Source organism: Daldinia decipiens (genome assembly GCF_022478715.1).
Source record: "Daldinia decipiens strain CBS 113046 unplaced genomic scaffold F4813scaffold_14, whole genome shotgun sequence".
NCBI lineage: Eukaryota > Fungi > Ascomycota > Sordariomycetes > Xylariales > Hypoxylaceae > Daldinia > Daldinia decipiens.
The window spans coordinates 619596-646128 of record NW_026054557.1 but is presented as its reverse complement, the minus strand read 5'-3'; the positions used below and the strand labels follow the sequence as shown (position 1 = coordinate 646128).

The 26533-nt window shown below is 47.9% G+C and overlaps 7 protein-coding genes across 7 annotated transcripts; 4 read left to right on the top strand and 3 right to left on the bottom strand.

Annotated features, from left to right (window-relative positions):
• Positions 1–1142: 1142 nt before the first annotated feature.
• On the bottom strand, positions 1143–3023 carry F4813DRAFT_59428 (uncharacterized protein). The gene is made up of 3 exons (XM_049248671.1): positions 2769–3023; positions 2567–2707; positions 1143–2509 (listed from the first exon to the last, which is right to left on the bottom strand). The coding sequence occupies exons 1-3, from the start codon at positions 2823–2825 to the stop codon at positions 1448–1450; spliced, it is 1260 nt and encodes a 419-aa protein (XP_049100206.1). The 5' UTR covers positions 2826–3023; the 3' UTR covers positions 1143–1447.
• A 1730-nt stretch (positions 3024–4753) lies between these two features.
• On the top strand, positions 4754–7278 carry F4813DRAFT_59348 (uncharacterized protein). Its single transcript, XM_049248670.1, has 5 exons — positions 4754–5430; positions 5499–5594; positions 5645–6292; positions 6349–6475; positions 6535–7278. Exons 1-5 carry the CDS (start codon positions 5041–5043, stop codon positions 6735–6737), a joined length of 1464 nt encoding a protein of 487 aa, XP_049100205.1. The 5' UTR covers positions 4754–5040; the 3' UTR covers positions 6738–7278.
• A 3062-nt stretch (positions 7279–10340) lies between these two features.
• Positions 10341–13012, top strand: F4813DRAFT_380550 (kinase-like protein; the record flags this gene model as incomplete). The annotated part of the gene is made up of 5 exons (XM_049245575.1): positions 10341–10874; positions 10939–11138; positions 11194–11353; positions 11406–12144; positions 12201–13012. The coding sequence occupies 5 exons, from the start codon at positions 10341–10343 to the stop codon at positions 13010–13012; spliced, it is 2445 nt and encodes an 814-aa protein (XP_049100204.1).
• Positions 13013–14154: 1142 nt separating this feature from the next.
• On the bottom strand, positions 14155–16353 carry F4813DRAFT_357831 (uncharacterized protein). Its single transcript, XM_049243162.1, has 4 exons — positions 16001–16353; positions 15771–15889; positions 15192–15698; positions 14155–15131 (listed from the first exon to the last, which is right to left on the bottom strand). Exons 1-4 carry the CDS (start codon positions 16044–16046, stop codon positions 14823–14825), a joined length of 981 nt encoding a protein of 326 aa, XP_049100203.1. The 5' UTR covers positions 16047–16353; the 3' UTR covers positions 14155–14822.
• Positions 16354–16753: 400 nt separating this feature from the next.
• F4813DRAFT_389019 (60S ribosomal protein L2) lies at positions 16754–17794 on the top strand (the record flags this gene model as incomplete). Its single annotated transcript, XM_049246771.1, has 4 exons — positions 16754–16765; positions 16829–16865; positions 17023–17612; positions 17669–17794. The coding sequence occupies 4 exons, from the start codon at positions 16754–16756 to the stop codon at positions 17792–17794; spliced, it is 765 nt and encodes a 254-aa protein (XP_049100202.1).
• Positions 17795–18058: 264 nt separating this feature from the next.
• F4813DRAFT_59141 (Ribokinase-like protein) lies at positions 18059–20325 on the top strand. The gene is made up of 4 exons (XM_049248668.1): positions 18059–18749; positions 19027–19485; positions 19560–20061; positions 20266–20325. The coding sequence occupies exons 1-4, from the start codon at positions 18434–18436 to the stop codon at positions 20303–20305; spliced, it is 1317 nt and encodes a 438-aa protein (XP_049100201.1). The 5' UTR covers positions 18059–18433; the 3' UTR covers positions 20306–20325.
• Positions 20326–21727: 1402 nt separating this feature from the next.
• Positions 21728–25747, bottom strand: F4813DRAFT_59150 (uncharacterized protein). Its single transcript, XM_049248669.1, has 5 exons — positions 25384–25747; positions 25212–25325; positions 24253–25130; positions 22178–24193; positions 21728–22129 (listed from the first exon to the last, which is right to left on the bottom strand). The coding sequence occupies exons 1-5, from the start codon at positions 25419–25421 to the stop codon at positions 22047–22049; spliced, it is 3129 nt and encodes a 1042-aa protein (XP_049100200.1). The 5' UTR covers positions 25422–25747; the 3' UTR covers positions 21728–22046.
• Positions 25748–26533: the final 786 nt, after the last annotated feature.

The window sequence follows — 26533 nt, the reverse complement described above, 5'->3', positions numbered from 1 at the left end:
TATTTACGTAGGTGGAGGCAAACAACCATCTACGCAAAGCCTCTCTTCGTCAGTTTACAAGTTCAAGCTACAGTTGTGACGGTGTAAAAGACAATAGGGGTACAAAATAAATATTTGCGATAGGTTGCGTTATGGTCATGTATCACGACTATGGGAAGCTATAGAAATTACGAGCTATCCTCGCAGAGTAGATTCCGAAGGTAATCTTGCTATGACCAAGTACCAGATACTTGCCAACGGCATCACCGACCTCGCCGTCGTGGCAGCAGGTGGCAAGAAATACGTACCTACCTAGATACATCCCCACCTCGCCGTTGCCAGGCAGCTGCCCTGCCCTGCCCTGTCCCTCCGCAACATAGGTAGGTTTATAATGTTCAGTAAGAGGTCCTTCCATCACCCCTGATCCGCAACTGCGAAGCCAAAAGTGGCCGTTGGCGGAGGTGTTGCGGAAGTAGGGATAGAAATAACTCCTCGAGGAGTTTTTCGTAGGGGCTTGGGTTCGATTCCACCGCAGGGCGGCAAGAAGGTCAACTTGCTCTGGTCAAATGCGTGGTCTAGGATCATGGTTCCGATCTTTTTTTTGTTAATTATATCTTCGAATTTCCTTTTTTTCTTTTTTTTTCTGTGGGCGGTTCGAGTCTAGTAGATATTAATATTTCCTACTTTCTGTCATCTCATTTAATGAACGTTCAAGTAAATATAAACATCATATGCCTAAATTGTATTCCCTAGTCATTTATATTCGTGGATTTTATCTACCATCGTAGAGTAATATAAATACTATACTTTATTTTGTACGTATAGCCTATCTGCAAGAGACAGATGTAGAAAACACGGGAAAACATCACCACATATTGAAAACACCCTTTGCTCCAGATATTCTGTCTAGAGTCCTGATACTATCTCTTGATTTATTTATGACAATGTGAAGGGACAAAAAGGGGTTGATGGACAGTTGTTGGTGGAAGCTACTATTATACATAGATTATTATACACAAATAAACAATAAACCTTTCCCTAGACCACACTGGTGAAATTAGAACGCTACTAAATATTATATTCAAATCCCGATATATCTAGATATCTACACGCGAGCGAGATCACTGTAGCAGGGAAACCTCGGTAGTTCGAGAAACCATCAACGTACTTCATATATACCTCAAATACTGTCCCTACATAGAGACTAAACTAATCAAACCATAGTTACTTTTGTAAGTCGACAGATTAATGTGGAACCAATATATATTGTACGCTAGTTAGGACCTTCCAGCACTCTATCGTCCGAGATATTTTGCTAGCTATAATCTCGACCAAGGCCGGAGCTAAGAAACAGATTGCTTGAAGTTTCCCCTTATAATGTGATGATATACCTTTTTTCTAAACCTGCCATCGTATAGTATTCGATCTTTTCCTTAAGAACAGTGATATAAACCGTTCACTTGTCCTGTTACTGGAAGTTGAAGTATTCTTCGTCAAACTGTGCTAGATCCGCGTCGTTGTTGTTGTCGAAGTACATCATATCGTCAAAGGTACTGTCATTAACACCTCCACCTCCCAAGTCAAACATGTTGTCCGTTCCACCGTTGGTATTGTCTAGGTTGAACAAGTCATCGAGGTTTGTATCAGTTTTGTCCTCTTCCTTTGGTTGCTGTGGGGGTACCGTTATGTTGTTCTGACCAGTTCCTGTAGCGGCCCCTGCAGTAGTGTTGCCAAGCCTAGAGGAATCTAGTGACATGTCGTTACCCCCTCCCTGAGGAGCAAACGTCGTTAGATCAAATTCGGGCATCGGAGCTGGAGGTGCGCCCGACGCTTCAGTGTTCGATGGTGCAAGGGAGAATTGCATGTCTGTGAAGCCTAGCGTATTGCTACCCCCTGCCGTATTAGTATCGCCACCTACGGCGTTAGCAGGCACCAGCATAGCGTTTAAAGTAGCGTCCTGGGCGGCTTGTGCTGCTGGTATAGCTTGGACCTGTTTACTGGGTTGGGCACTCGGTGCTGTGGGCTGCGACTTGGTTGTAGCCGCTGCTCCGATGGCAGATGGTTGAGGGGGTTGCAGCCGGGGGATCTGCGGCGGAGGCACTGGGGTCACCTTAATGGGTTGAGCTAGCTTGGGTGAGGGCTTATGTAGCTGCTTCGGAGAGGGCTTCACTTCGTTCTTTATCGGCGGAGTGGCTCTAACTGGCGGCCTGATAGCACTGGCTGAGACCCGTGGCGATGGCTTCTTGTCGTTAGAGGTCAGGTCAACTACGTCGGTAGACATGCCCATGCCCATGCCCATGCCCATACCCATGTCGGGAAACGGGGCTGTCGGCTTGTGCTGCTGCTTGGGAGCAAAGGCTGTGGCGCTTATGGTATGTGCCGCTGAGGACGGCAATTCCATCATTGGTGCCGGTGGTGCCACAGGCTGCGGAGCTGGAGCTGGAGCTGGAGCTGGAGCGGGAGCAGGAACGGGAGCTCGGGCTGCATGTAGCTTCTCTAGATCCCGCAGAATAACGGCCTTGGCTCTAATCTGTCGATGAAGTTAGTCCGAACACGACTGGGAGCTACATGACAGGTAAGTACATACAATTTCGCTTTCAAGATCGTCCAAAGCATAATGATACGTCGTCATTGAATCTGACGTCTTTGCGCGTATCGCGTTGCTCGCGCTAACGTTCCTTGGTCCATCCTTGGCATTTGCTTTAAGATGCTTCCCAGTTTGCACAAGCTGCCATGATACTGTTAATGAGGTCGTTCGGTCAAGATGCGCTTAGTATCGAACAACTTACAACTTCGTTGAACATCTTGTCTAAGATCTCAAGAGGATCATGCTTCGGAGCTGCCATTGTGGCCGGTGTTCGTTGTGACGTATTCGTACTTAGAATGGATAGAAGATAGATGGTGGGGGTGGTGGTGGTAAATAATGTAGTCGGGTGCTGACTAAGTGGGTAGGTAGAAAATATGATGAAGCGATACTGGGTTGATGGTTTGATAGCAAGTGCGGTTATTAAGATCGTAAACCCCAAGTTTTAAATGAATAGTTAGTTACCTAACCTAGTTAAGTTAACTAAACCGAGATTTGTAACTTGGTTACTCTTGCCCATGTATGTAGAATAAGGTTTCTAACTCCGGACACTGTGCCCCACTAGAGATATTAGTTCATTCAACATGCGTAGGGCTGCCTTGGCCTGTGGCTGGTGGCATACTAAAGAGATACATAAAGTACATGCATTTATTGGTCTGTAACTATACCTATTGAACATCAAACCAAGAGTCTATGAAATCTACTTGTTAGGATATGACTCTGCTACTATTTCCATCTATGATAATATACGAATATGTGGTTAAGTAAGGTCTGCACCTTATAGGAATATATTAGGTAGGCGAGGTAGTTATGATATTGGGGACGATCATATTGTATATTTAATCAGGACCAGAGGTACCTATTTGTTTAGGATGTTTACATAGGAGCCAGGATCTAAAATACCTAGGTAGGTAGATACACCAAGCTCTACCTAATCTGTAGAAACAACTTGTCATCTCGCTATATTATTGCAATAAGAAAATATGTTTCTGCATGCATTGATATGGCCCTGTAATTTCTACTTCTATTATGAAGTTGAATGAGCAGCAGCCTAGTAAAACAAGTCATACCGTAAGATAATTAGCCAAGCCATGCCCAATTCCAATAGATACTCATCTTATATACATAGGTAGGGATAGTGATGATGCATTCGGGGTGAAAATATAAGCAAGTGAATGATATGGACAGGTTGTATACTTTATATATTGCAGTATTTTACGTATACCTAGGTACATACCTAGGTAGGTACTTGCCTAACAATGTGGGGTACCTAAAGTAAGCGCACATGCAATTCTAAAGGTTGGCAGGTCGGATAGGTCAATCACCCCATGTTTGTGCATGATTACCTCAGCTGTTCAGATATGTAGGTACCTAAGAAATGCACTTCTTTCTTAGATTTTCTTAGATGCTTCATGTGGCTTAGCAACTCTACCCCACCACCATTCAGTATCCGGGTGAGAAGTAGCAATTGATACTTACTTAGGTACGCTACTCATCAGATACCTACCAGCTTGCCCTATCGCCCTATGCACCCTTAGGTACCTTTGGGGTAGTCATTTGCGAACGAAACGTTCTTGCCATACCCACATTTCTGAACAAGGCTTCCCCACTTATCCATCAAACTCGTCTGAAAAAAACCCAATCCCAAGACGCATCTGCTAGACCCCGTTTGCTTCCCTTTCCTTCCTCCATCTCCCGTATCGTGTGCAGAAATTCCTCACGTATCGTCGGTGCCGTGTGTTGAAAATCGGGGGACTCCTCCTTTTAAGGCAGTTTCCTTTTTCTCTTCCTTCTCATCTTTGTTCTCGTCTCGTCGCCGTCGTCGTATTTTTTCCAATCGGTAAAGGTTCACTTTTGTCATTTTCCTTACTGTCGTCGGTCGCTTGAGGCGTTGCATCTGCATACGTTCCTGCTCCGCCGCTATCACGTCCTGCCGACAGCAAAGTGAACGTCACTCTTGGTCTCTCTTCAGTCTAGGCGGCCTTTCTCATCCTTGAGTTACGAAGACCTTCTTCCTCTACACGTCTTCGTCTAGAATCGCATTGTATCGGCGTCTCACTCTCGAACAAGTTCCTTTCGAGATTTCTCTTTTCGATAAGAAAAAGCTTGCCTTCTTCCGTCTCCTACTCGCCATTGCGCATTTCCGGATACCATTTGCACAATTCCGATAGATTCGCCAACCACGAGCGCGCCGTTGTATTCAAGAAAAAATCCTGGGATAACAAGATCAGATCTTCAATACCCCACCTTTTTCTCACCTTTTTTTTTGTTCACGACCTCAACTGAACGAAGCTACGACAATTTCCCAAGTCGATAAGAATTGGGAGCCTTTTTAATCCAGAAAATCGCACCCCTCCTTTTTTTCGCAAATCAGCTTTTTCGCCTGCTCATTTCTGTCGCATTGCGGCAACGAATTAATATTGCACGACAATCTTACTACATCACTAAACAACATCTCAGTTAATTGTTACTTCGCAATGGCTGATACTTCTGCCACTTCCCAGCTACCTCCGCCGCCGCAGCCTAATGCTGGCGCGCCTGGATTTGACAACCAGAATGGCCAGGCCAATCCCACCCACATGCCGCCGCCGCCTCTTCACATCCCGCCGAACACAAACCCCATCCCTACAGCCATCACTTCTCCTATGTCTGCCGTCGACAAGGGAGGCGTCATGTCTCCTAGCAGTGGAGGTCCATTCCCGCGACGTGCAGCACCTGAGCCTAACAAGCGCGCTTTGTATGTAGGCGGCCTTGACCCTCGCGTCACAGAGGATGTATTGCGCCAGATCTTCGAAACCACCGGACATGTTCAGAATGTCAAGATAATTCCAGACAAGAACGTACGTGATATTCCAGGGGCTGTGTCGGTAAAAATAACCATAGACCCTTTATGTGATAAATTCACTTTCAGATATGCGCTAACTCTTTACTATAGCAGAAGGGATATAACTATGGTTTTGTCGAGTACGATGATCCTGGCGCAGCCGAGCGTGCTATGCAGACGTTGAATGGTCGACGTGTCCACCAAGCTGTAAGATTTCCCCTGCTACTACTAAAGGATAGGATTAACACGTGATTTAGGAAATTAGAGTCAACTGGGCCTATCAGTCCAATACTACTAACAAGGAGGACACATCGAGCCACTTCCATATCTTCGTTGGCGATCTGTCCAACGAAGTCAACGATGAAGTCCTGCTGCAGGCCTTTTCGGCTTTTGGAACCATCTCGGAAGCTCGTGTTATGTGGGACATGAAAACTGGACGTTCTCGTGGTTACGGCTTTGTTGCTTTCCGAGACCGTGCTGATGCCGAGAAAGCCTTGAGTTCCATGGATGGCGAGTGGTTGGGTTCTCGTGCAATTCGATGCAACTGGGCCAACCAGAAGGGGCAGCCTTCAATGGCTCAACAGCAGGCGATGCAAGCTATGGGCATGACGCCTACTACCCCCTATGGTCACCACCATTTCCCTACCCATGGGATCCAGAGCTACGATATGATTGTCAACCAGACGCCGGCTTGGCAGACTACCTGCTATGTCGGTAACTTGACCCCCTACACTACTCAGAACGACGTCGTCCCCCTCTTCCAGAATTTTGGCTATGTCACCGAATCCCGATTCCAAGCCGATCGAGGCTTTGCATTCATCAAGATGGACACCCACGAGAATGCTGCCATGGCTATCTGTCAATTGAACGGATACAATGTCAATGGACGACCTCTGAAGTGTAGCGTAAGTTGAAATTCTCCTGCTTCATGGAAAAGAATAACCTATTAATTATATGATAGTGGGGTAAAGACAAGACTCCCAGTGCCCAGGGAAGTTTCGATCCTTCGCAACAAGCATTTAGCCCTCAAAGTGCCCAGGCGTCTGCGTATCCAGGCACACCCTCGACCTTCTTCCCGCAATATGGAGGTATGTAATTTCTACCCTGCTTATTCTTGATTGGACTGCCGTGCTCACATCTATATTAGCGGGTCAGTATGGTGGTCAGCAGCAACCCTACGGTGGACCGCCAGCCCAGTCGCCTGCTGGTTATGGAGCGCAGCCCATGGGTTATGGCGGTCCGCCGAGTGCGGGAGGTTACGGCCGCGGTCAGCAGCCACCTAACCAGCCGTGGACGCAGCCGCCACCTGCTCAGAGTTTCAACAGTGGATATCCTGGATACCAGGGTTAGCGGTCCTAGGGGGGGTTGATTTCTTGGTGGAGCGTCTGGTTAACAAGTTCCCTGCGGATGTGCACGCTACTTACGTTCCCCCTATTTTAGTCTGGTTGCTCAGTAGATGGATGCACGTTCGAGCATTAGACCCTTTAGGTATTTCGATGGAACGCAAGCCACGCCAATTGGGGATCTCTCTTTAGATGACACATCCCAGTTTTTGCTTGTTACTTTCTACTCTTAACATTTTTTCTCTTTTGATATTTTCGTGGTTGTGATTCTGGCTCGGATTCTTGAAAATCTAGGGCTTTGCTTGTTTGGTTCCGTTCTGAAAAGAAAAAAGTTTCTGGCATTTCCTTAAACTTATTTGATACCTCCGAGCATTTATTGATACAGGCGCAACGATTTTCTCGCGTTGAGCCTGACGAAGTTACGGCGCTATTATTATTATCATTATTATCATTATTATTCTCTTAAGTCCCCCTTCAGGCTGTGGGAGCAGGCTTCCTGATAGCCCACGAGGAACAAAATTTCTCTTTTGATTATTAGGGGGGAAGATGACGTAGAGGTTTGTTGTTACGATACCTCTTCATAGGGGCGGATGTATGTAGTCCCAATCGAGCGGACTGGCTGGGAAAGAATAGCCACCAGTTTGTAGAGCTCATAAACAAAGATGACAAGTTAAGTTGGATCACATAGGCCAGTGTTTTCACGTATTCCTATTCCAGTGTGGTACACAAGCGCAAGCAAACCTCATTCGGATTTGGAAGAAGATTTAATAACTTAGTGGACTCAGGAGCCAGGAGGTAAGTCAGATTAGGAATATAAGAATCAGAGGCGTTGCAATATTTCTAAACTCTACCTACGATGTACAGAGTAGAGTGCCTTCGAATGGACTATGTATACGTGATGCGACGCCTGCTTAACGATCTTCGGTTTAAGGGGTGAGATGTGACAGTTGAACAACGAGAACCCTTGCTGGTCTGGCGTCATTTAGGCTCGGAGCTTTATAATCATGCCCAACCTCAACTGTTATTGCTGTAAATAAGAGCTTTTCTCACGTCCAGTTTAATATTATCCCGGGAAGATCTTTATTAAGATGATATGCCTAATTTCATTGCGAGGCAATATCAAATATTTCAACCAGGTTATTCCATTATTACAACGGCAGCTTAAAGAAGTGATACATAGCAGTGGTTCGGTGGACGGGTTGCTCCAAAAGCTAGAACGTTTTGGAGTGCCACGACCGGCCGGATCGGCAAACATAAAAGGTAGTATCGCAGTTAGATCGACGAGTTGTGTGCAATGCAGCACGGGGGGGGGATGTTGTCGAACGAGCTAATCTAAGAAAGCTACCTCCGGCCTGACTTTCGCATCGCATCATATCATATCCCATGGACCGGTGCTACTCCTTGTTGATTATGCCGGTTCAGGTACATTTACCATCATGAGATCCGTGAGAGCTTCTAGATGAAACTGGAAACGGCTTGGGGGAAGGGAAAGATATATAATAGGAGATAGGCATATGTAGGTTACAAGTCACAAGTCATGTTATTGCTGTCTCCACTCCCATGTGTTTGTTTCCAGCGTTCTCGAGCAGTACATAGGGACCTGACAGTTATTCTATTTGTGTCTGTGAGATTTGATAGCGGTCCTCTTTTCTTTTTCTCTTTCTCTTTCTTTTTTTTGTTCCTCGAGGACAGCCCGTGCTTTGTTTGCTAGCTCCAGATGGTTTCGTTGCGTCGTTTTGTCGAGGCGCGCCGGTTAATAACGCCTTTGTGGCGAGGGATTCCCGGTGTGCTATCACACGGCCTCTTCTCAAGGCGCCCTTTTCGTTTTCGTCGCGGTTATTTGGGGGCGTTACTCATTGGTACTATTGAGTAGGTACCTAAGGTAAGTGGTTGAAGATATCGTGTGGATAGTAGATTGCCGGTTTAGATGTTGCAATCCCAATCCTAATCCTGATGCCAGTCCCGCAATCTCAATTGCACATGCATCTGTTTCCGTTTGTATGTGACCCTCCCACACTCCCACACTCCCATACTCCCACACTCTCACCCCTCCAGCGCTCGCACAGTGAGTAGGCTATTGTAGCTATTTGTATTTGTATACGGTTGGTGGATATAAACATCGAAACATAGGTTAGGTAGGTAGGTATGTACATATGTAATGTATGTACCAAAGCTAATTTATTTAGTTGTACTGCTGTATGCATTCAAATGTTGTACTGCCCCTGTGGTAGTGTAAGAGGTAGGTACCTACCCTACATAGGTAGGTATGTAATATCAATGCTGGTAAAGGGCTGGTAAAGGGCTGGTAAAGAAGAAGGAACGTTCAAAGAGGCTGTTATTACCGTAATGGTAAGTCCCAAAATTCGTTAAACGTCTCAGGCGACGCCCTTTGTGCTTTTGTGCTACGTGAGAGTGGGTATCTAGCAATCTAGCAATCTAGTTCCCCCGCCGTATTGCCCTCACTTTAGGTACATATGGACCTACCTAAGATACCTAAGATACCTAAGACGCCCAGACTGGAACCCCGGTGGTTCAGTGCCTTAATTAGTACCCAATCCACCCAATGACAATACCTAACCTAGGTATGTACTTTAGATACACAACAATATATGTAAGAGGTACTAACAAAATAGCGCAAACTTACAAGTTTTTTGCAAGTACCTTAATTACCTATATCTTATTTGAGGTAGGTTCTACATAGGTAGGTAGTCCAGCTTTGCTGCAGGTCACCAACCTACCCATGGCTTATCTTATGTTGTCCCTCCACTCTTTTTCAGATTCTCACTTTCTTGTCCTGACTGACGTACCCGCCATCCAATCCCCAAACCTCACGACACAATCTGCATCTAACGTATCCTCTTCCCTCCTCTTTTCTTTTTTTATTTCCTTCCCTCTGCATCCTCAGTCTAAAGAAACTAAAGGGCTGTTCAAAGTAATCAACTACTTTGCAGTACCCAGATTCCTAGTCGCCTTTTATTTAGATTTTCGCATCATGAATACCTAAATCCTACCGTTGTACCAGACTAAACCTCTCCCGTATATCGCATTTGGGTACGAACCGCAGCCCTCGCCCATTCGTCATCCTTGTTTTCCCCATTTTCGGCCAACCTTTTTTTTGTCTCTTGGTCCAAACACCTTGAACAAGTCAGCAACGTCGAGCCCGGTTAGCCAAGCCCGCATTCTAGTGAGCCCTTTGCTCACTCCCAAACTTTTGCTAATGCGCGTGTTATGACTTAGGAGGACTACCCGACGACAATAATATTTTGGCCCGAATTGGTCATATCCTTTTACCCCAATTCATCTTTACTCGAGCCAACTTATTCTTCGCCACAACCCCCGCTGAACCTGCCGCCTCTCTTTTTCCTGCCGCCCGGACGCCATGGATCAATGGCAGGGCTATTCCGATGCCGCTGGCGGTTCTCGAAGATACAATGGTGGTAGTCAAATGACTCCGGGTAGGGAATATGCTCAGCAACCTGCTCAAGTCCAGCCTCCCGTCGGGTTCAAGTATGATCAGTACCAAGGAGCGATAAACTCGCATGCTCCTCAGCAGAGCGCGACTTCGCCTATCACCACTCCGCAGTTACGCGATGGCAATGGTGACGTCCCTATGCAAGATGTTCACGACCCTTACGGGAGCATGAAATATCCCATGCGCCCGCATCATCAGTCGCACCTCTCTGGTGGCCGATCCGCGTCCCTCCACTCGCCCTCCGAGCCATCGGCCGCTGCTCAGCGATATTCGCCTATGGAAGTGCTGTCGCCAACGTCACCGTATACATCCAAGGCGGCAGCAAATCAGGCTCAGTTCTCCGCGTCCCACACTCAGCGCCAGTCACCTACCCGGGCTGACTATCAGTCTCAGAGCGGTTATTACAACCGACAGAACTCTCAGCTTCCTTCCATTTCGCCATACGCAAATTCCCAGGAGAACTACCCATCAGCTACTGTTTCGGCTCTTGATGGCGCCTATGCTAATGACCCAAAGTCACCGAGGAGAGCGCTTCAGCCCACCGCCACTATGCCTGTCGAGAAAAAGCCCGTGCCCCAGTTTAAGAAGATCGGGGCCGTGACAGACTTGCGACCCAAGGTCAATGCTCAACCGCCGTTCCGGCGCGCGAACCCCGAGGGAGGGTTTATAAGTGTATGAAGACTTACTATCGAGTATTACCCCGGACGTAGCAATTCTAACGATTTTTCTTTTATAGCCTCTCCAAGCCCTTACCGTTCATCTGCCCGCGACGTATCGCATATGCAACCCTAACTTCAAATACGAGTCTTCTCGCAATCCCCGTCGGGTGCTGACTAAACCGAGCAAGGGAACCAAGAATGATGGGTATGATAATGAGGACAGCGATTATATTCTTTATGTCAACGACATCCTGGGTTCGGAGGAAGCCGGTCACAAGTGCGTTTTTTTTTGTAGTATCCCCTTTGTGGACTATTGCTAATGACTCTTATAGGAACCGATATCTCATCCTAGACGTGCTTGGACAAGGCACCTTTGGGCAGGTCGTCAAGTGCCAGAACTTGAAGACCCAAGAGGTCGTTGCTGTCAAGGTCATTAAAAATAGGACGGCATACTTCAACCAAAGCATGATGGAGGTGTCCGTGTTGGACTTGGTACGATTTGAGGCCAGATTATCTGCATTGAGCTTCGCTAATGACTACGTAGTTGAACACGAAACTTGACAAGAACGATGATCACCATCTACTACGACTTAAAGACACGTTTATCCATCGACAGCATCTTTGCTTAGTATTCGAACTTCTGAGCGTCAATTTGTACGAGCTCATAAAGCAGAACCAATTCCGAGGTCTCAGTACGACACTCGTCCGAGTATTTGCCCAGCAGCTCCTTAACGGTCTCGCCCTGCTCAACAAGGCGCGACTAATACATTGTGATTTAAAACCCGAGAATATCCTGCTAAAGAACCTAGAGAGCCCCATCATTAAGATTATCGATTTTGGCTCAGCCTGTGACGAGCGACAGACAGTGTATACATATATCCAGTCGCGATTCTACCGATCACCAGAAGTATTATTAGGTCTTCCCTATTCCTCGGCAATCGACATGTGGTCACTCGGCTGTATCGTAGTCGAGCTATTTTTAGGCCTGCCGCTATTCCCGGGCTCGTCCGAATACAACCAGGTTTCGAGAATTGTCGAGATGCTTGGAAATCCCCCGAACTGGATGATCGAGGTCGGTAAGCAGGCCGGTGATTTCTTCGAGAAGAGGCAGGATGAATTCGGTCGGAAAACATACCATCTGAAGAGTATGGAACAGTACTCTCGGGAACGTGGGACGAAGGAACAACCTAGCAAGAAGTACTTCCAAGCGAGCACCCTACCGGAGATTATTAAATCATACCCGATGCCGCGAAAGAACATGAAGCCGAACGAGGTTGAACGAGGTAGGAACTGTCTTCCAGCTAGACGGACTTTTGGCCCAGCTAACCCATATGTCTAGAAATGAACAACCGGATTGCTTTCATCGATTTCGTGCGAGGGCTACTGACTATCAGCCCTCTAGAGAGGTGGTCGCCGCAACAGGCAAAGCTTCACCCGTTTATCACTCAGCAGAAATTCACCGGATCATTTATACCACCGATGAACCTGAAGTCAAGTTCTCTGAATCGGTCTCCAGCTCCTGGAACCCAACAGCAGCAGCAAGCTGCCGAACTCAGCAAGCAAAGGGCACAACAGGCGCAAGCTCAAGCTCAAGCGGCTGCCCAGGGAGCTTATATCATGCAGAACCCCCAATATCCAGCCGCGCCACACGGGCAGCCTTCGATGTACCAGACTAATGGCTTGTATACCCCTAGCAGTAGTCACTCGGGTGCACCGCCGCCCTATACCGCTCAGCAATCTCCTTACGGCCAAATGCCCATGGGTCAAGCACCTGCACAAATGGTGCCCGGGGGTTACGCTGCCGCCCCGCAACCGAACCTATACCAACAAGCTACGGTTCGAGCGGGCCGCCAACGCGCGTCAACGATGGATCAGCAGCAGAGTGGAATACCCGCAGCAATTCAGAGAGTCGCTAGCCACCTTGATCCAAGCCAACCCATCAGGCTGCAACCGAGTCCAGCGTACTATCCACCACCCGCTGAAGGCATTGGCCTCACAGATCCTGGAGCAGGTAGGGTAGCCGGCAGGAGAGACAGTAGATCGCAGAGAGGGGGTACTACTAGAAGTAACCGTGACTTTATCCGTAACCTGGAAGAAAGGACACTCGAGGAGGGATTTATGGGGGGTGGAGGCCAAAATCCGTGGGCTTGAGGGATGTCCTATGCGATCAAGTCCTACAAGAGCAGAACCGCGCATGTCAATCCATGTTGAGGCTATTGCAGCTAACCTCAGCCTGTTGACGAGGGCCCAAATTCCTAGGATCAGCTCTCAACCCTAGCTAGATTGGTAGCAACGGCATTTCCGAAAGAGCCTGTCCTTCGGACGCTGTTATAGTCCCGCGTTAGCCTACCGGCGCGAACTTTGGCAGGCGTGTATGATACCCAACAGAACATGGGGTGCAACCTAGATTGCCCAAAAGTTTACTTTTCTTTCCTCTTTTCCTTCGCTGCACACTACAGTTGGAGATGGATGGTATTTCGGCTGCATATAGCATTGGGAGAGGTTTCTCGGCGAGTAGCTCTGCTTTGACGACGAGTGGATTATCAATGAGAATGTTGCTACGTTACGGCTCAGAAAACCCTGGGTAGGCTGTATAGGGGGAAGAGCCGCCTTCGCTTTTACGTTGCGGTTCGGGTCCGTAGGCAAAAGCTTAGATCCAATACTCATCTCTCAGTTCTGACCGCTTGGTCTGTACTGCATGGGAGATACCAAGCCTTCTCATAGAAATTCCGTTGCTGTTATGAGGGCCACCGGCGGTGGCGTATTACGTCGAGGGTGGATGATGCCGGCTGAGTGGTAGGGAAGGAGGATACAACATGAGGAATGAGGATGGTGAACGGGTGAATGGTAGGATGGAGGGAGAGCTTACTGCTGCTTCGCAGCTAACTTTTTTACTTTTTTTTTTTTTTTTTTTTTAATTAAACCTACGGGGAAGCGAAGAGGATTATGGAGGTCAAAAATGACCACATCGCGCTAAGAAGCGCGGTTTGCTGTACGTACACGTACCTAACTTAGGCTGCGTATGATACCTATAAATACGTATAGGCTGCCCACGATGACTATGGCGATGGTGATGATCGTGACGAGCGCAAGTTAAATGGGTGATTACCTAAGTAATTGGATCGTTTGGCAGCTAATTAAAGCATATAAAGTCGGTAAGAGAGTTGAGAGATGGTGATTTGATGGAATAGGGGGTAGGATAGGGGGGAAGGAATGAATGATGGGGTAAAGTGAGTGAGTTGTCTGGGTATGGGTGTAGGAGATATAGTAGAGATATGATTATTTAATTGTCTCGTTGCTTTCCCTTACGGCTAGAAAATAAGGTAACATAATGTTGATTTATTATTAGTAATTATCTGTATAGCTAGTAATTACGTAATTCCATCCACGCGGCGTATAAAATATAAAACGATAATGTTGTAGCATCAAGTCGTGTCCATAAACCTGATTTCATAATCTAACCTGTAAGTGGCCTGGTCGTCTATAGCCCCTAGGTGCCTGCCGATTAGGTACCCGCAAAGGGGGTAATATTAACTAGATGAATATCTCATCTCGTCTCTCCATTGGATCCAAAGCATTAATGACGGTGCAAAATGTAGACGCGTATGTTGTATTAGTACATGTCTAAGTAGGTAAAAAGGAATAACTCGAAGACGTCCTACGTCATGTCTATACGTCCGGTACCCTGTCTCGGGATATCTCGTCTTCCCTTTCGTAGTTTGCGTCGTATCCGAAAACGTGACTCTAATGGAGACGTCCATTTCTTCAATGCTTGTCTCGTCAAGGGAGTCTATTCTCGTGGTCGGCTGCAGTATAGTCCTACTCGCGCGCCGCAATGGAGCTACATCTTCTAGGATTCATCGGCTCACCATCGCCGGTATTGGCGGTTAGGTGAATACTCATTATAACTATCTTGGTAATAGTCGCCCTTCGTAGCGACATCCGCTTCTGATCCGTGGTCCTACCTTCCGGTTCGGAAGTTTCTGCCCCTTCGACTATTGTTGCCACTGGCACCGTTAGTTTGGTTTTTGGGGACCATGGTGTCGCTGTATAGGCCGCCGCCGTTGCCGCCGTTGCTGCCACCGTTGGAGTAACCACTACCAAGCGAGTCCGTCTCCATCCATTCATCAAACCCCATGAATCCATCAACCACGACGTTATTGCCGGCTGATCGAGTCTCGTGGTCACGCTGAGCGCGAGGTCCGGTAGGCGGTGTGGAGCGGTAGGTGCCACCGGGCTTTAGGTATACGTGGAGCGTTCTGCCGTCCGCCTATCGTATTCATTAGCTTCCTAGACATGATATAGCTTAGTTAACTTCTGGGAGACTCACCGTCTGATTGTTAAAGGTTTGGATTACTCGGTCCGCGCCCTCCTTGCTCTCGAAGACTATCTCGGCTATCACAATAGGATGCGTCTTGATTAGTCGACAGCTGCTTACAAGGCCTCCGACTGGAGTCATGGCGCTCTCTATATCAGCGGCGGTGGTCCCCGGCGCAAAGTTTTGCGCCATGACAGCAAATGGTCCTGCAAGGCCTCGAATCGTTATGCCTTGTCCCGGGGGCTGCGTGGGTGCTGAACGCACGTTCAACTGCTGCTGCGCCGTTGCGGGCGAGGAAGTTGTACGCTCATAGGCATTGGCAAGCCGAGATGTGCGGTTTGGCCGGGCATTTCGCGGAGCGTTTCTCGGTCGGGGTGCTGAAGTACCTGGTGCATGAATTCGGGATGCTAGCGAGTTCGGGTCTTGTTGCGCCCTAGGGTTCTTGGGCGCATTGTGAAGATCGTGAGTCCATTCACCGTTGATATCACCACCTGGGAGACGCGCGACCGATGATACTCGCTTCACAAGGTGACATATTAGCAGAGCGTTTGGATTTTCAGAACTGGGATGGCGAGTGCAGCGCCATCATACCTTCTTCACTCCGACTCTGCTTGCAAGGGAACCAGCAGTGGGTGCGCTCGCCCGTCTTTGGCCGTCTTTCTTCTTGAAGATACGCGCGGCAAGAGCTTCGTTCTTCTTGCGCTCTCGGCCTAAACCAATTGAGCATTAGTTGATGAGCTCTCTATTTGTGTTGATATTGATATTATAAGTTGGTAATTGTCGTTCCGAGCTGCCTATAACACCAAGTTCGAGTAGCTTACCAGCATTAATGATCTTTTCAAATTCGGTGGCGTGTTCTTTCGCCATTGTGACTTGGTGATGTCTGAAGCCTTGTAACGGATGACGAGTATGCGATACTGGCAAACGGGGCAAACGGGGACGGACGTAGGGATCTAATCAACTGCAAAGGGGAATATTCGCTTAGAATTCAGGTAGATATGCTTCCAAAATAGCCGTGGGGTTATCTCGAGCAAAACGTTGTAAGATGGAGATAAAGTGGCAGAGGAGGCGGTAGAAGATGTGAAGGGTCAAAAGTGAATGAAGTTTGTAAGAGCGCGAAGTTGAACTTGATGCAAGGGTGGGCGCGTCGTTTTCTCCGCTATGTATGTATGGCTTTCTTTCAATCAGGGATTGGGGGACGGGGGACGGGGGATTTTAACATCAAATGTGGGGCATTCCATCCAGGTAGATATGTGGCCGTGCAAAGGAGTTTGTGGCTATGTATGTACTATGTAACTAGACAGGTACCTATGTACCTAGGTATAAAGCGCACAGGCCATTATCTTAGCGGGGTTGTCTATACCCGTATGTATTACCTAGCTGTAAAAGGTACGTACTCCAAGCGATTAGGGTCAAGCAGCTAGCCCGCAACCCACACAATCAACTTCTGCATCGAGGGAAAATTATCGGCTCTCTAATCTCGCGTGTCTCTTCCAAATTTCTTCAATTACCCAAACAACCCAAACATCCATTCTCTCTTCAACATCACGAATTACGCAAATTAGACCGGCACCATGGGTCGCGTGGTATGTCCGGCACTGCTTTCCCATTAATTGGTATTATCGCGACTGACGAAATTCGTTAAATAGATTCGTAACCAGAGAAAGGGTAACGGCGGTATCTTCAGTAAGTATTCGACGTCAACTTTCTCCGTCAACCTTCTCTCTCAATATCCCCTAGAGCTCGCCACGATTGCGATCGATTTAATATCCTCCGAAACACCCTGATACGCTCTGATACGCTCTGATACGGACTATTTCGGCTTACCTTTGATTTCTTCTAGCCGCCAACACCCGCCTGCGCAAGGCCCCGGCCAAGTTCCGTTCCCTCGATTTCGCTGAGCGCCATGGCTACGTACGAGGTATCATCAAGGAGATAATCCACGACCCGGGTCGTGGTGCTCCCCTCGCCCGAGTAGTATTCCGATCCCCCTACAAGTTCAAGCAGATCACCGAGACCTTCATCGCCAACGAGGGCATGTACACCGGTCAATTCATCTACGCCGGCAAGAACGCTGCCCTTACCGTCGGAAACGTCCTCCCCCTCGCCTCGATGCCCGAAGGTACCGTCATCTCCAACGTGGAGGAGAAGGTTGGTGACCGAGGAACTCTTGGTCGCACTTCCGGCAACTACGTTACCGTTGTCGGCCACAACCCCGATGAGGGCAAGACCCGAATCAAGCTCCCTTCCGGTGCCAAGAAGGTTGTTTCGAGCAACTCTCGAGGAATGATCGGTATCGTCGCTGGTGGCGGCCGAACAGACAAGCCTCTCCTGAAGGCTTCGCGCGCCAAGCATAAGTTCGCCGTCAAGCGCAACAGCTGGCCCAAGACTCGTGGTGTTGCCATGAACCCCGTCGACCATCCTCACGGTGGTGTAAGTAGAATCGGATGTATTGGAATGTGTTGTGAGGTACTAATGCGGGATCTTAGGGTAACCATCAACATATCGGTAAAGCCTCTACAATTTCCCGATACGCGGCACAAGGTCAAAAGGCGGGTCTCATCGCAGCCAGACGGACGGGTCTGCTGCGTGGTACCCAGAAGACGAAGGAGTAAAATAGGATCTCCAGGTCATGGTTCATCACGGCGGTTGGAGTTTTACTTGTTTGCACTTTGCATCTCTCTAGGTACTTGGCGAGCTACGATATGAGATAGGCTCAATGGAAGTACCCGGCATCAGATTCTTTCTGCACTTCTACACATATTTTCCAGTTGTCGCCCGTCGTGAAATTAGTGAAAGTCGAGATAGAGCTATTGCGGAGGATTTGCTGCATGGATGGTAGTCCCCAGGCCAGACCAGGCATACTTCGTACAATATAGGGTTAAGTGGAGATCCTATTACAAAAAAGATGAATTCCGATCAAAGTCTCGCGTGACGAGGGTCGACAGATGGAACCATACGTAGTCGTATGTACCTAACCTAGATAACTTTCGTCTTTCGTATATCCTCGGTAGGGCATGATATCATACGACGGAGCTAGCCTTGATAAAGAAGTTAAAATACCTCTAAAAGTAATCGCGTTTTTTTTATTTTTATAAAAGTTGCACCTGTATAAATACACTCGATGTTCCATTTCTCTAGGTTAGGTTCTTTCCAAAGGATGCCGACTTTGTCTTATCGTCTTATCGTCTTATTAATAGCGCGTGAGATTTTAATGTGAATAGTAATACAGCACATACCTAGGAAGTAAGAGAATGCCGTTCTCCACCTGCCTTCCCTCCGGGTTGATCCCTCGGACAATCTCAAAAGCGCTACGATTCTATAATAACCCCACCAACACCGCCCACGTCGCTTCCTACGCTTCCTACGCTTCCTACGCTTGTGCCTGTACAGCCGTCCCGCTCTCCTATAAAATCTCACCCCGCCAAAATAAGGGTCTTTCTACTTTAACACAACCGCCGAATCTTTTACCTTTATCAACATCGTCTACCACCACACGACGACGCTTCCAATCTACAATGGCTGCTAACAAGGAATACGTACTCCTCGCTTTGGAGAACCCTCTTCTGGGTGAGTAAAATTTGAATTTTATACAAGTGCAGCACAATTGGGCGTCTAAGAGGGGTGAGGGGTGAAAGTTGAGGAGTGAAAGTTGAGCTTTGGCCAACGAATGCACCGGAATGGTGTATAAGCCAGAGCAACAACAGAGCTACTCGAAGTACAGCTTCAATTCACCCAGGAAAATATAATTATATCGTGTTCTTCTCTTCTCGTGGACATTACCCATTACCCCGATTACCACCGCTTCGGCCGAGTTTACGCTGACATGTTTCGGGGCCGATCTCAGATATCCAGGCCCAAGGCAATGAGGAGCTGCTCAAGAAGTACAACCTTAAGGCTAACGATGCGATCCTGGCCTCTCCCGAGCACATTCCCATCTACGAGGAATTGTTAAACAACTACGATGCCAAGCTGATTGCCGGTGGTGCCGCCCAGAACACGGCCCGTGGAGCTGCTTACATACTCCCGCCTAACAGCGTTGTCTACCTTGGTGGTGTCGGCAATGACAAGTACGCTGACATCCTCCGCGATGCCGTCAAGCAGGTTGGCCTGAGGGTCGAGTACCGCGTCGACCCCGAGACCCCCACCGGCAGGTGCGGTGCCATCATCACCGGCCACAACAGGAGCTTGGTCACCGACCTTGCTGCTGCCAACCTCTACGATATTGACCATCTTAAGAGCCCCAAGATCTGGGAGCTCGTTAAGAACGCCGAGTTCTACTACGTCGGTGGTTTCCACTTCACCGGTACTTCCCCTCTTTCCTAATGCTTGCATAGCCAGCGAGCAGATAGACAGACGGAATTAACTAACAGCCTGCAGTCTGCCCCCCTGCTATCCAGGCTCTCGGCGAGGAGGCTGCTGCCAACAACAAGACGTTCATCGTGAACATGAGCGCGCCCTTCATCGCCGAGTTCTTCAAGGACCCGCTCGATGCATCGTCACAATACTGGGACTACGTGATCTGCAACGAGTCCGAGGCCGCCGCCTACGCGCGCTCGCACTCCCTGTCTGTTGCCGAGACCGACGTTGCAGGTATCGCCAAGGCCCTTGCCAACCTACCCAAGGCCAACACCAAGAAGCCTCGTGTTGCCGTCGTCACCCAGGGTACTCTACCTACCATTGTTGCTATCCAAGGCCAGGACGAGGTCAAGGAGTTCCCTGTCCACGCCATTGACGCTTCCAAGATTACCGACACCAACGGTGCTGGTGATGCATTCGCTGGTGGTTTCGTTGCTGGTCTCGTCCAGGGCAAGTCCCTCGAAGAGAGCGTCGATGTCGGCCAGTGGCTCGCGCGCCTGAGCATCCAGGAATTGGGTCCTTCGTAAGTAATTTCTATCTACCTCTTACTCGCTTCTTTCGCCACACATCACATTTTCCCCGGGTACAATTCATAATGCAATCCATGTCTTTTCTGCTGGAAAATTCCTAGAGAATAATATTAGCAGCAACTTTCTGTACACGCTGGAGAATAACAAAACCCTCCTTTCATACCGCATTGGCGAGCCATTGCTAACAAAGACTACAGATACCCCTTCCCCAAGCAGGCCTACCAACCCTCCTCGTAAATCGCCTTTCTCCTGAGACAGCAGTGAAAAAAAGAGCCTGTCAATACCAACAGCACCCCGGTGGCAACACCAAGCAGCTTTGTCGTTACTCAACTTGGCGCAAAGGACGGCGTTCTCGGGAAGAAAATTAGGATAGGGAAAGGTTAGGTAGAAAGATATATATTGCTTTTCAACAGGCGGTGGGGAGGGTCCATTTACTGCATTTGCAAAAGCGAAGCGAAATGAAAAAGGATGGAATAGGAGAATGCAAGCCATCTTCTTCTATTTTTTCTTTTATCTGCTGGGTTTCAACAACTGGAGGACATCATATTTTCTTGTCTTGTCTCTTGTTGTTTCTGTGCATCATCATTAAATATTCTTCCATAATATAGCTAGAAGAGCTAGCTGTATGGTTGGTGGTGGTTGGCATTGTCGTGCTGGCCCCTGGCCATCGGGTTGTCGATAGTGGCCTTTCGTATACATAGGTTTTTTTTTTTTAGCTAAATAACTAAGCTATGTCCTACGATTAGACGATATGAATACATGCATATGTGATGAATTGGCATGAGTGAAATATGCAAGATGTTATACACGACTAAGACCATTATATTCTCTATTATGCCGGTAAGTCCCTACGGCGAAGGATACGAAGCTAATCGCGAGGCAAGACTCGCTACAGACGAGGAAGTAATCAAATATGAAATTAAGCAGCCCTGGCGGGGGACTATATCACATTTCCTGCTGTGAAGAAAATACGGAAGTAACCAAGAACGATGTGGTAACGTGAGCGTTTAATCGGGAAGAATATTCTGTGTTACAAGAGCTTAGAGTCTATAATCTATGTATTAGAATCCCCGTTTTAAATATTTGCGTGTATGGAATAATACTTACCCAGCGATCACCGCAGTGAGGTGATCAGCTTCCCAAACAATTTTTTTTTCTGTTTTTCTCGAGGGCCTAGTACGTTCCGCCCTCGAATTCCTTGTCTTTGACTCTGACTGATTTCCCCGTAACTGGATCTGAGTATTACAGAGAGTAGCTTGAGTCGCAAGGAGAGTGTGGCATGCTGGGTAAGCTGTACTGGATCTCAAGCAGACGCAGAAGGGTACCGAAAAAGAAGACATGGATGAAGAGCGCTGGACTCATTCTTTGCTCGCTTAATCATTAATGACCATAAAAGAAGGTTATGTTGCTGACGACACCAAGTTTCTCACAGTTATCGTCTACCATTCTTCTCTATAGAAGATATTAGGCCTCACGCCCTCAAGCTGGATAACATCTGTCGTCTCACTATCTGTTCGTCAGGCCCATTACCCGCACCTTTGGGGTCACATTCTTCTTGGAAATGTCGCACCCGGAAGGTAAGATGTCACGGAGAAATGACCGTCTCATTCTGTACCACCCACCTACTAGATGTCTCAATTTGCTGCCCGTAGCAGCACGAATACTGTAATCGTTCACTCTTCTCGATTATGCCAAATTATCGCCAAGGTTGTTGAGGAATGCTAGTGAACATACCCTTGCAACCGTCAGGGAGGATGCATAAATAAGGTATGTCTTAGAATTGACAGATGCCTTATTACATAAACACAAGACTCTCGACCTACGGTCTAGTCCGGGAACACGGATTTTAAGGTGATGAGGCGTGGAAGAGACGATAAGATGGAGTTTGTTCTTTCGTAATGTTTCCTAGGAAATTTTCACTAATCGTAGTCCGCCTTAGTTATTGAAAGTGGATATGATAATATACCAATAGAAGCCATCACTTGGGACGCTGTTTCTGATTTTTAAGCATTGCAGTCCCCAAGAGCCGGCGGTTATAATCATAGGAGTCGCCTTCAGTGCCTAGAGCATCTTTAGCTTGATTTCAGTAGTGCGCGGAGTCATCCCTACTATTGGATCCCGCACCAATACGGCCGAACGGGGTACTAGCATTATAGCTGCCGTTAGACAAGACCATATTATGGGGGCCACCTAGAGGCGCGGCAGGAGTACCACCATAAAGGCTACTCGGGTGCGAAAAGGCGAATGTCGATCCGCTTCTCGTAGGTTCCTGTGTCCAAGGAGACTGTGGTTGCTGGACTGGGGTAGGAGGGCCAGGCGCCTTGCGTCTGGATACTGGGCCCTGGGCTCCTAAAGCTAGAACGGCCGTCGGCTCGATGCCAGCGGGGCTCGAGGCATTCGGGGGATAGCTGCGTGGGTCTTGAAATCCACTATATGTTCCGATTGACTTGCCGGACCAGCTTGGTCCAGGCGAGCTTTGCAGATTAGACATAGCCGCAAGTTGACTAGCAGAACGTTCCATGGAACTTGAGCTAATGTTAAGTCCGAGATTGCTCAAATAAGGCGATTTGGACCCAGGGGCAAATGGTGAACCTGACGTTCCGGGTGTAGAGACCCGAGTCCCTAAATAGGGGCTAGCAGCCACGCGGCTCGCAAAATTATCCGAAGATTGCATATCATTGGGGACCAACCCGTGCTGGGCATAAAGAGAAGCTGTCAAACTGTCAAGAACGGCAGTTCGCGATGCTTCGAGCGAGTCGCGAGGGCCTTTTGTTTCATGACGATTGAGAGCCGGCAAAGGCGCTATGGCCATGCCTAGCTTGTCATAAACTTGAGCTTGATGTGTACCAGTAGCCAGACCGTTGAGATAAGAAGATGATTCGAGGCTATCCGATTGACCGTGAGCACTCCTAGGTATGTAATCGCCATCAGGGGGCAATTGGTTATTAGATTGACTGCTAGAACGGTGCGGAGTTGGCTTATAAAAATAACCCCATGGAAGACTAGGGATAGTCTTAGATACCGGAGAAGGTTGTGCGGAAGTATGTTCGGAATTAGCGCCTAATTGACCGAAGACCTCATTTGTTGTAGTAGTATTCATGCCGTAGCTTGTATCAGCCTGTGTCTGACTCGATTGAGGCCTACTGTCTTCAGTGGGATCCAGAAGCTTATTTACCATGTTGACCATTTCACTATCTCCACTCAAATCTGTATCGAGAAGCGAAAAGGGGGCTCGTTCGTCGACGGACTTCCCTTTATCAAGTCCATGTTGCGTCTTGAGGTCTATATCACTATTATCGCCGTAAGATTGCTTTGCATCTGCCGTAGCGATACCTGGATTTGAAAACTCCAAGTCTTTCTGTACTAGATCCTCAGGCTTGGCTTTCGTGTTGCCAAGCTTTAGCTTGTTCACCATACGCAACATGATTGCTTCGCCGACAGGAACTCGATGAGAAGGCTCGTCAGTGAAATCCCAACATTCGATATCTCGTCCCTCGTGCTGTTTAAGAGACATGACGAGTGAGCAACCCGAACTCTCTGCCAACAGCACACCACAATACACGATGTCTCTAATACGCCAAACCGCTTCCGTATCAGGTCGGTATTGGCAGCCAGAGGCCCTTTGACGGGGCTTGCGAGATTTGGGGTTTTTTGGTGAGCTTGGGCCCAGCAAGTCTTCCAACTGTGTAAATAGTGGCAGATTCTCATTAGCAAATGGTCTAAGGCCAAGAGCCTCGACATCTTCCGGTAGTAGATACTTGGACGTGACTGTGACCGCAACTTGATCGATGATAGCGTTGAGTAGAGTCAACGTATCACCGAGGAGTCCGTATACGTCGCTGGCATATGGCTCTAAGAATTCTCGGTAGCTATTAATATCGGCCTGAGAAACATAAATCCATGATATATAAAGACGGATAAAAGGGAGAAGCCGCGATAAAAGCGGACTAAAGTGAATAGGACTTTCAGCACTGTCACGGTTCTCGCTTTGCTTCTCGGAAGCCAGAGACGTTGCAGATTCATTCAGTAAACCCGCCTTTAGAACTCGAAGGAGAACCACAAATGTACGGATATTGAATCTCAATAAGAATTGGGCAGATTGGGAGCCTTGTATTGTCCAAGCAGCTTTTGGTTGTGGTCAGCATATAAGTCTAATAACTGAAAGATCGTCCCGGCAAACTCACCCTTTACTTTCTCTAAAGCAACGTCATATGCCGCGATGTTGATGAATGTCATTCTTCGTAAGATGGCGTCGTCGGGGTTAGACTTGATTGTCATCTCTATGCGATGTAGCACTTCCTCTTCTAGCTCAGACTGCTGAGAAAAAGGCTCTCCTTGAAAGAAATACGCATGTAGTCGGAGGAACCAGGTAACCATAGTTTCACTTGGATCTTTTGGCCCCTTGCGAGCAGTAGAAGGGTTTTCCAAGCCCTTGAATTCTCGCTCAAGGTTAGTAATCCCTAGTTGGTGCGGCCTCGCGATGCAGATAGAACGGTGAAAGTGATAGACAATGTCAAGATGCCGAGCTTGAAGTTGATATAGTACGGCCAATTGATGGTGGGCAGAGCCGTCATCGGGGTCGATAGCGTTTGCCAGACCGTAATACTCCAAGGCTTTATCGAAATTCGTACTGGAATTCGAAAGTTTCTCAGTCATCTGACATCGATACCTGACCAAGTCACCGAGGTGAACCAGGGTGATCTGACATGATTTCAGAATCATTGCGCGAAGCCGAGACGGAGGTGTTGAATCGGGAGGAGGAATCGCTTCCGGCTCGATATCTGTACCATATGCAACTTGGTGAAGTTGCGGGATATAGAACCGCCCAGACAATCTTTGAATATAGACACGATAAAACGATTGGGATGTCCTCAGAAATCCTCGGTACTGTTTCTCTAACTTCCGTCTCACAACAACTTGATTCTGTGCCAAGAGGCGGCTCATAACCTTTCGGTACTCTCCGTTAAGAAAGGTGTGAGCATGCCATAGAAAGTGCTCAACATTTTTACCGGCTGCATACTCGAAATCATGGTTGATCACGTTCATGCAAGCTAGACGGAATCTAGAGTAACGATGGTGTTGTTAATACTTTCCGGTGGTAGTAGTAGTAGTAGTAGTAGTAATACGGAAGGGGAGTTCATACTCAGCCATCGTCTGCTCAACCTCATCGAAAGCAGATGTAGTGTTCGTAGTTCCACGTTCTTTCTTCAGGCTTGATATCTTTGCCATTATATCAGTGCGGATCTTCTGGGCGTCCCTGCCTCGGATGTTAATGCAAAAACCAAAACTGGCGCATCTGACAAACATAGACATACCCCCAGCTCGCCCTGGCTTTGTCTCGCGGATTCTCCATTGTGGACGAAGACGGCTTACGATCGTAATGTATATGCGATGCCGAAGCGTGGTATAATAGCGCTATTAAGTCACCGTCGCTCTAGGGCGCGGGGTTTAGGTTTGACTGGGAAACTGTTGCGACAGCTCACAGCCTCGAAGCAGGATCACACGAACTCGAACCGGGCGTGAGGATGCGGCGGATATCCATAATTTGAGGCGTGCGACGAGAGGCAACTGAGGCGCGCCGTACAAGATTGGGCAAAGATAGCTTTCTTGAAGTATGATATCGGGTACATTTGCGGTTAGTTGTTAAGAGAAGGGATACCTCGTAGAAGAGATGTCCAGCACTAAGAATTAGACGACCAAATAGTAGAATTAAAATTAGGAAATCGTAGGCGCAGACAGAAGCACGGGTAAATACTACGTCTGCGACTAGGAACAAGAGCGTCTTATAGACTAGGGTGTCTATCTGGCACAGAAACCTATGATAAGGTTAAGGGGAAAGGCGTGAAGGTGAGGAATGAATAGATGGAGGGTGAGGCGACTGAATGGGCTCATAAAGTTGTAGTAGATGGTAAAAACGCAGGGAGGGTCGGCGCACGCCAATGATGTGCTAAAATCTGCGAGCCTGCCCAAGGACCGATGTAGTACAGACAGGCCAGACAGGCAGGGCTACATAGGTACAATACATACCAAGTACAATACATGTACCCAGTAAATATTGAACTGAACCTTAAAAATGTTAGGTAGAATAAGGTACCTTATAACACCTGCTGGGCAGACCCCTCGTTGCTAACCCCGGATTAGTTTAGGGGTCTTTTTTGGCACATTTACTTTTGAAGGTGGCCTGCCTTAGGGACCTAACCTTGTATTATTGTACGCTTGCAGCCACTGAGCTTACCTAGATTCACACGCCGTAAACCCTGTCCTTGAGTCCATGCGGCAGATCAAATCAGATCAATCGTCTCTAACTCGCTGCATTCGGTTCGCTAGTAAACCTTTTTTAAGTTTTGAATTTCCCACTTGGCATTTTATGGAATCGACGAGTTACAATTCAAACCCACTGACCGCCTCCGTCGAGGTGGCCTGGCAGCCTGGTGGGCCTGGTAGCCCAAAGTCTCTTCCATTGTC

Excerpts from the sequence above, each read along its gene's own strand:
- F4813DRAFT_59428 (XM_049248671.1), bottom strand. The coding sequence starts at position 2,825 with ATGGCAGCTCCGAAGCATGATCCTCTTGAGATCTTAGACAAGATGTTC. Across the intron at positions 2,708-2,768 it reads ACAAGATGTTCAACGAAGTT|CTTGTGCAAACTGGGAAGCA; the intron begins GTAAGTTGTTCG and ends GTATCATGGCAG. Across the intron at positions 2,510-2,566 it reads ACGATCTTGAAAGCGAAATT|ATTAGAGCCAAGGCCGTTAT; the intron begins GTATGTACTTAC and ends CTTCATCGACAG.
- F4813DRAFT_59348 (XM_049248670.1), top strand. The coding sequence starts at position 5,041 with ATGGCTGATACTTCTGCCACTTCCCAGCTACCTCCGCCGCCGCAGCCT. Across the intron at positions 5,431-5,498 it reads ATATTCCAGGGGCTGTGTCG|CAGAAGGGATATAACTATGG; the intron begins GTAAAAATAACC and ends TCTTTACTATAG. Across the intron at positions 6,293-6,348 it reads GACGACCTCTGAAGTGTAGC|TGGGGTAAAGACAAGACTCC; the intron begins GTAAGTTGAAAT and ends ATTATATGATAG.
- F4813DRAFT_357831 (XM_049243162.1), bottom strand. The coding sequence starts at position 16,046 with ATGGCGAAAGAACACGCCACCGAATTTGAAAAGATCATTAATGCTG. Across the intron at positions 15,890-16,000 it reads TGAAAAGATCATTAATGCTG|GCCGAGAGCGCAAGAAGAAC; the intron begins GTAAGCTACTCG and ends CAATTGGTTTAG. Across the intron at positions 15,699-15,770 it reads GCAGAGTCGGAGTGAAGAAG|CGAGTATCATCGGTCGCGCG; the intron begins GTATGATGGCGC and ends CACCTTGTGAAG.
- F4813DRAFT_59141 (XM_049248668.1), top strand. The coding sequence starts at position 18,434 with ATGCCGTTCTCCACCTGCCTTCCCTCCGGGTTGATCCCTCGGACAATC. Across the intron at positions 18,750-19,026 it reads TTTGGAGAACCCTCTTCTGG|ATATCCAGGCCCAAGGCAAT; the intron begins GTGAGTAAAATT and ends GGCCGATCTCAG. Across the intron at positions 20,062-20,265 it reads ATCCAGGAATTGGGTCCTTC|ATACCCCTTCCCCAAGCAGG; the intron begins GTAAGTAATTTC and ends CAAAGACTACAG.
- F4813DRAFT_59150 (XM_049248669.1), bottom strand. The coding sequence starts at position 25,421 with ATGGAGAATCCGCGAGACAAAGCCAGGGCGAGCTGGGG. Across the intron at positions 25,326-25,383 it reads AAAGCCAGGGCGAGCTGGGG|GGACGCCCAGAAGATCCGCA; the intron begins GTATGTCTATGT and ends CATCCGAGGCAG. Across the intron at positions 24,194-24,252 it reads TGCTTTAGAGAAAGTAAAGG|CTGCTTGGACAATACAAGGC; the intron begins GTGAGTTTGCCG and ends CACAACCAAAAG.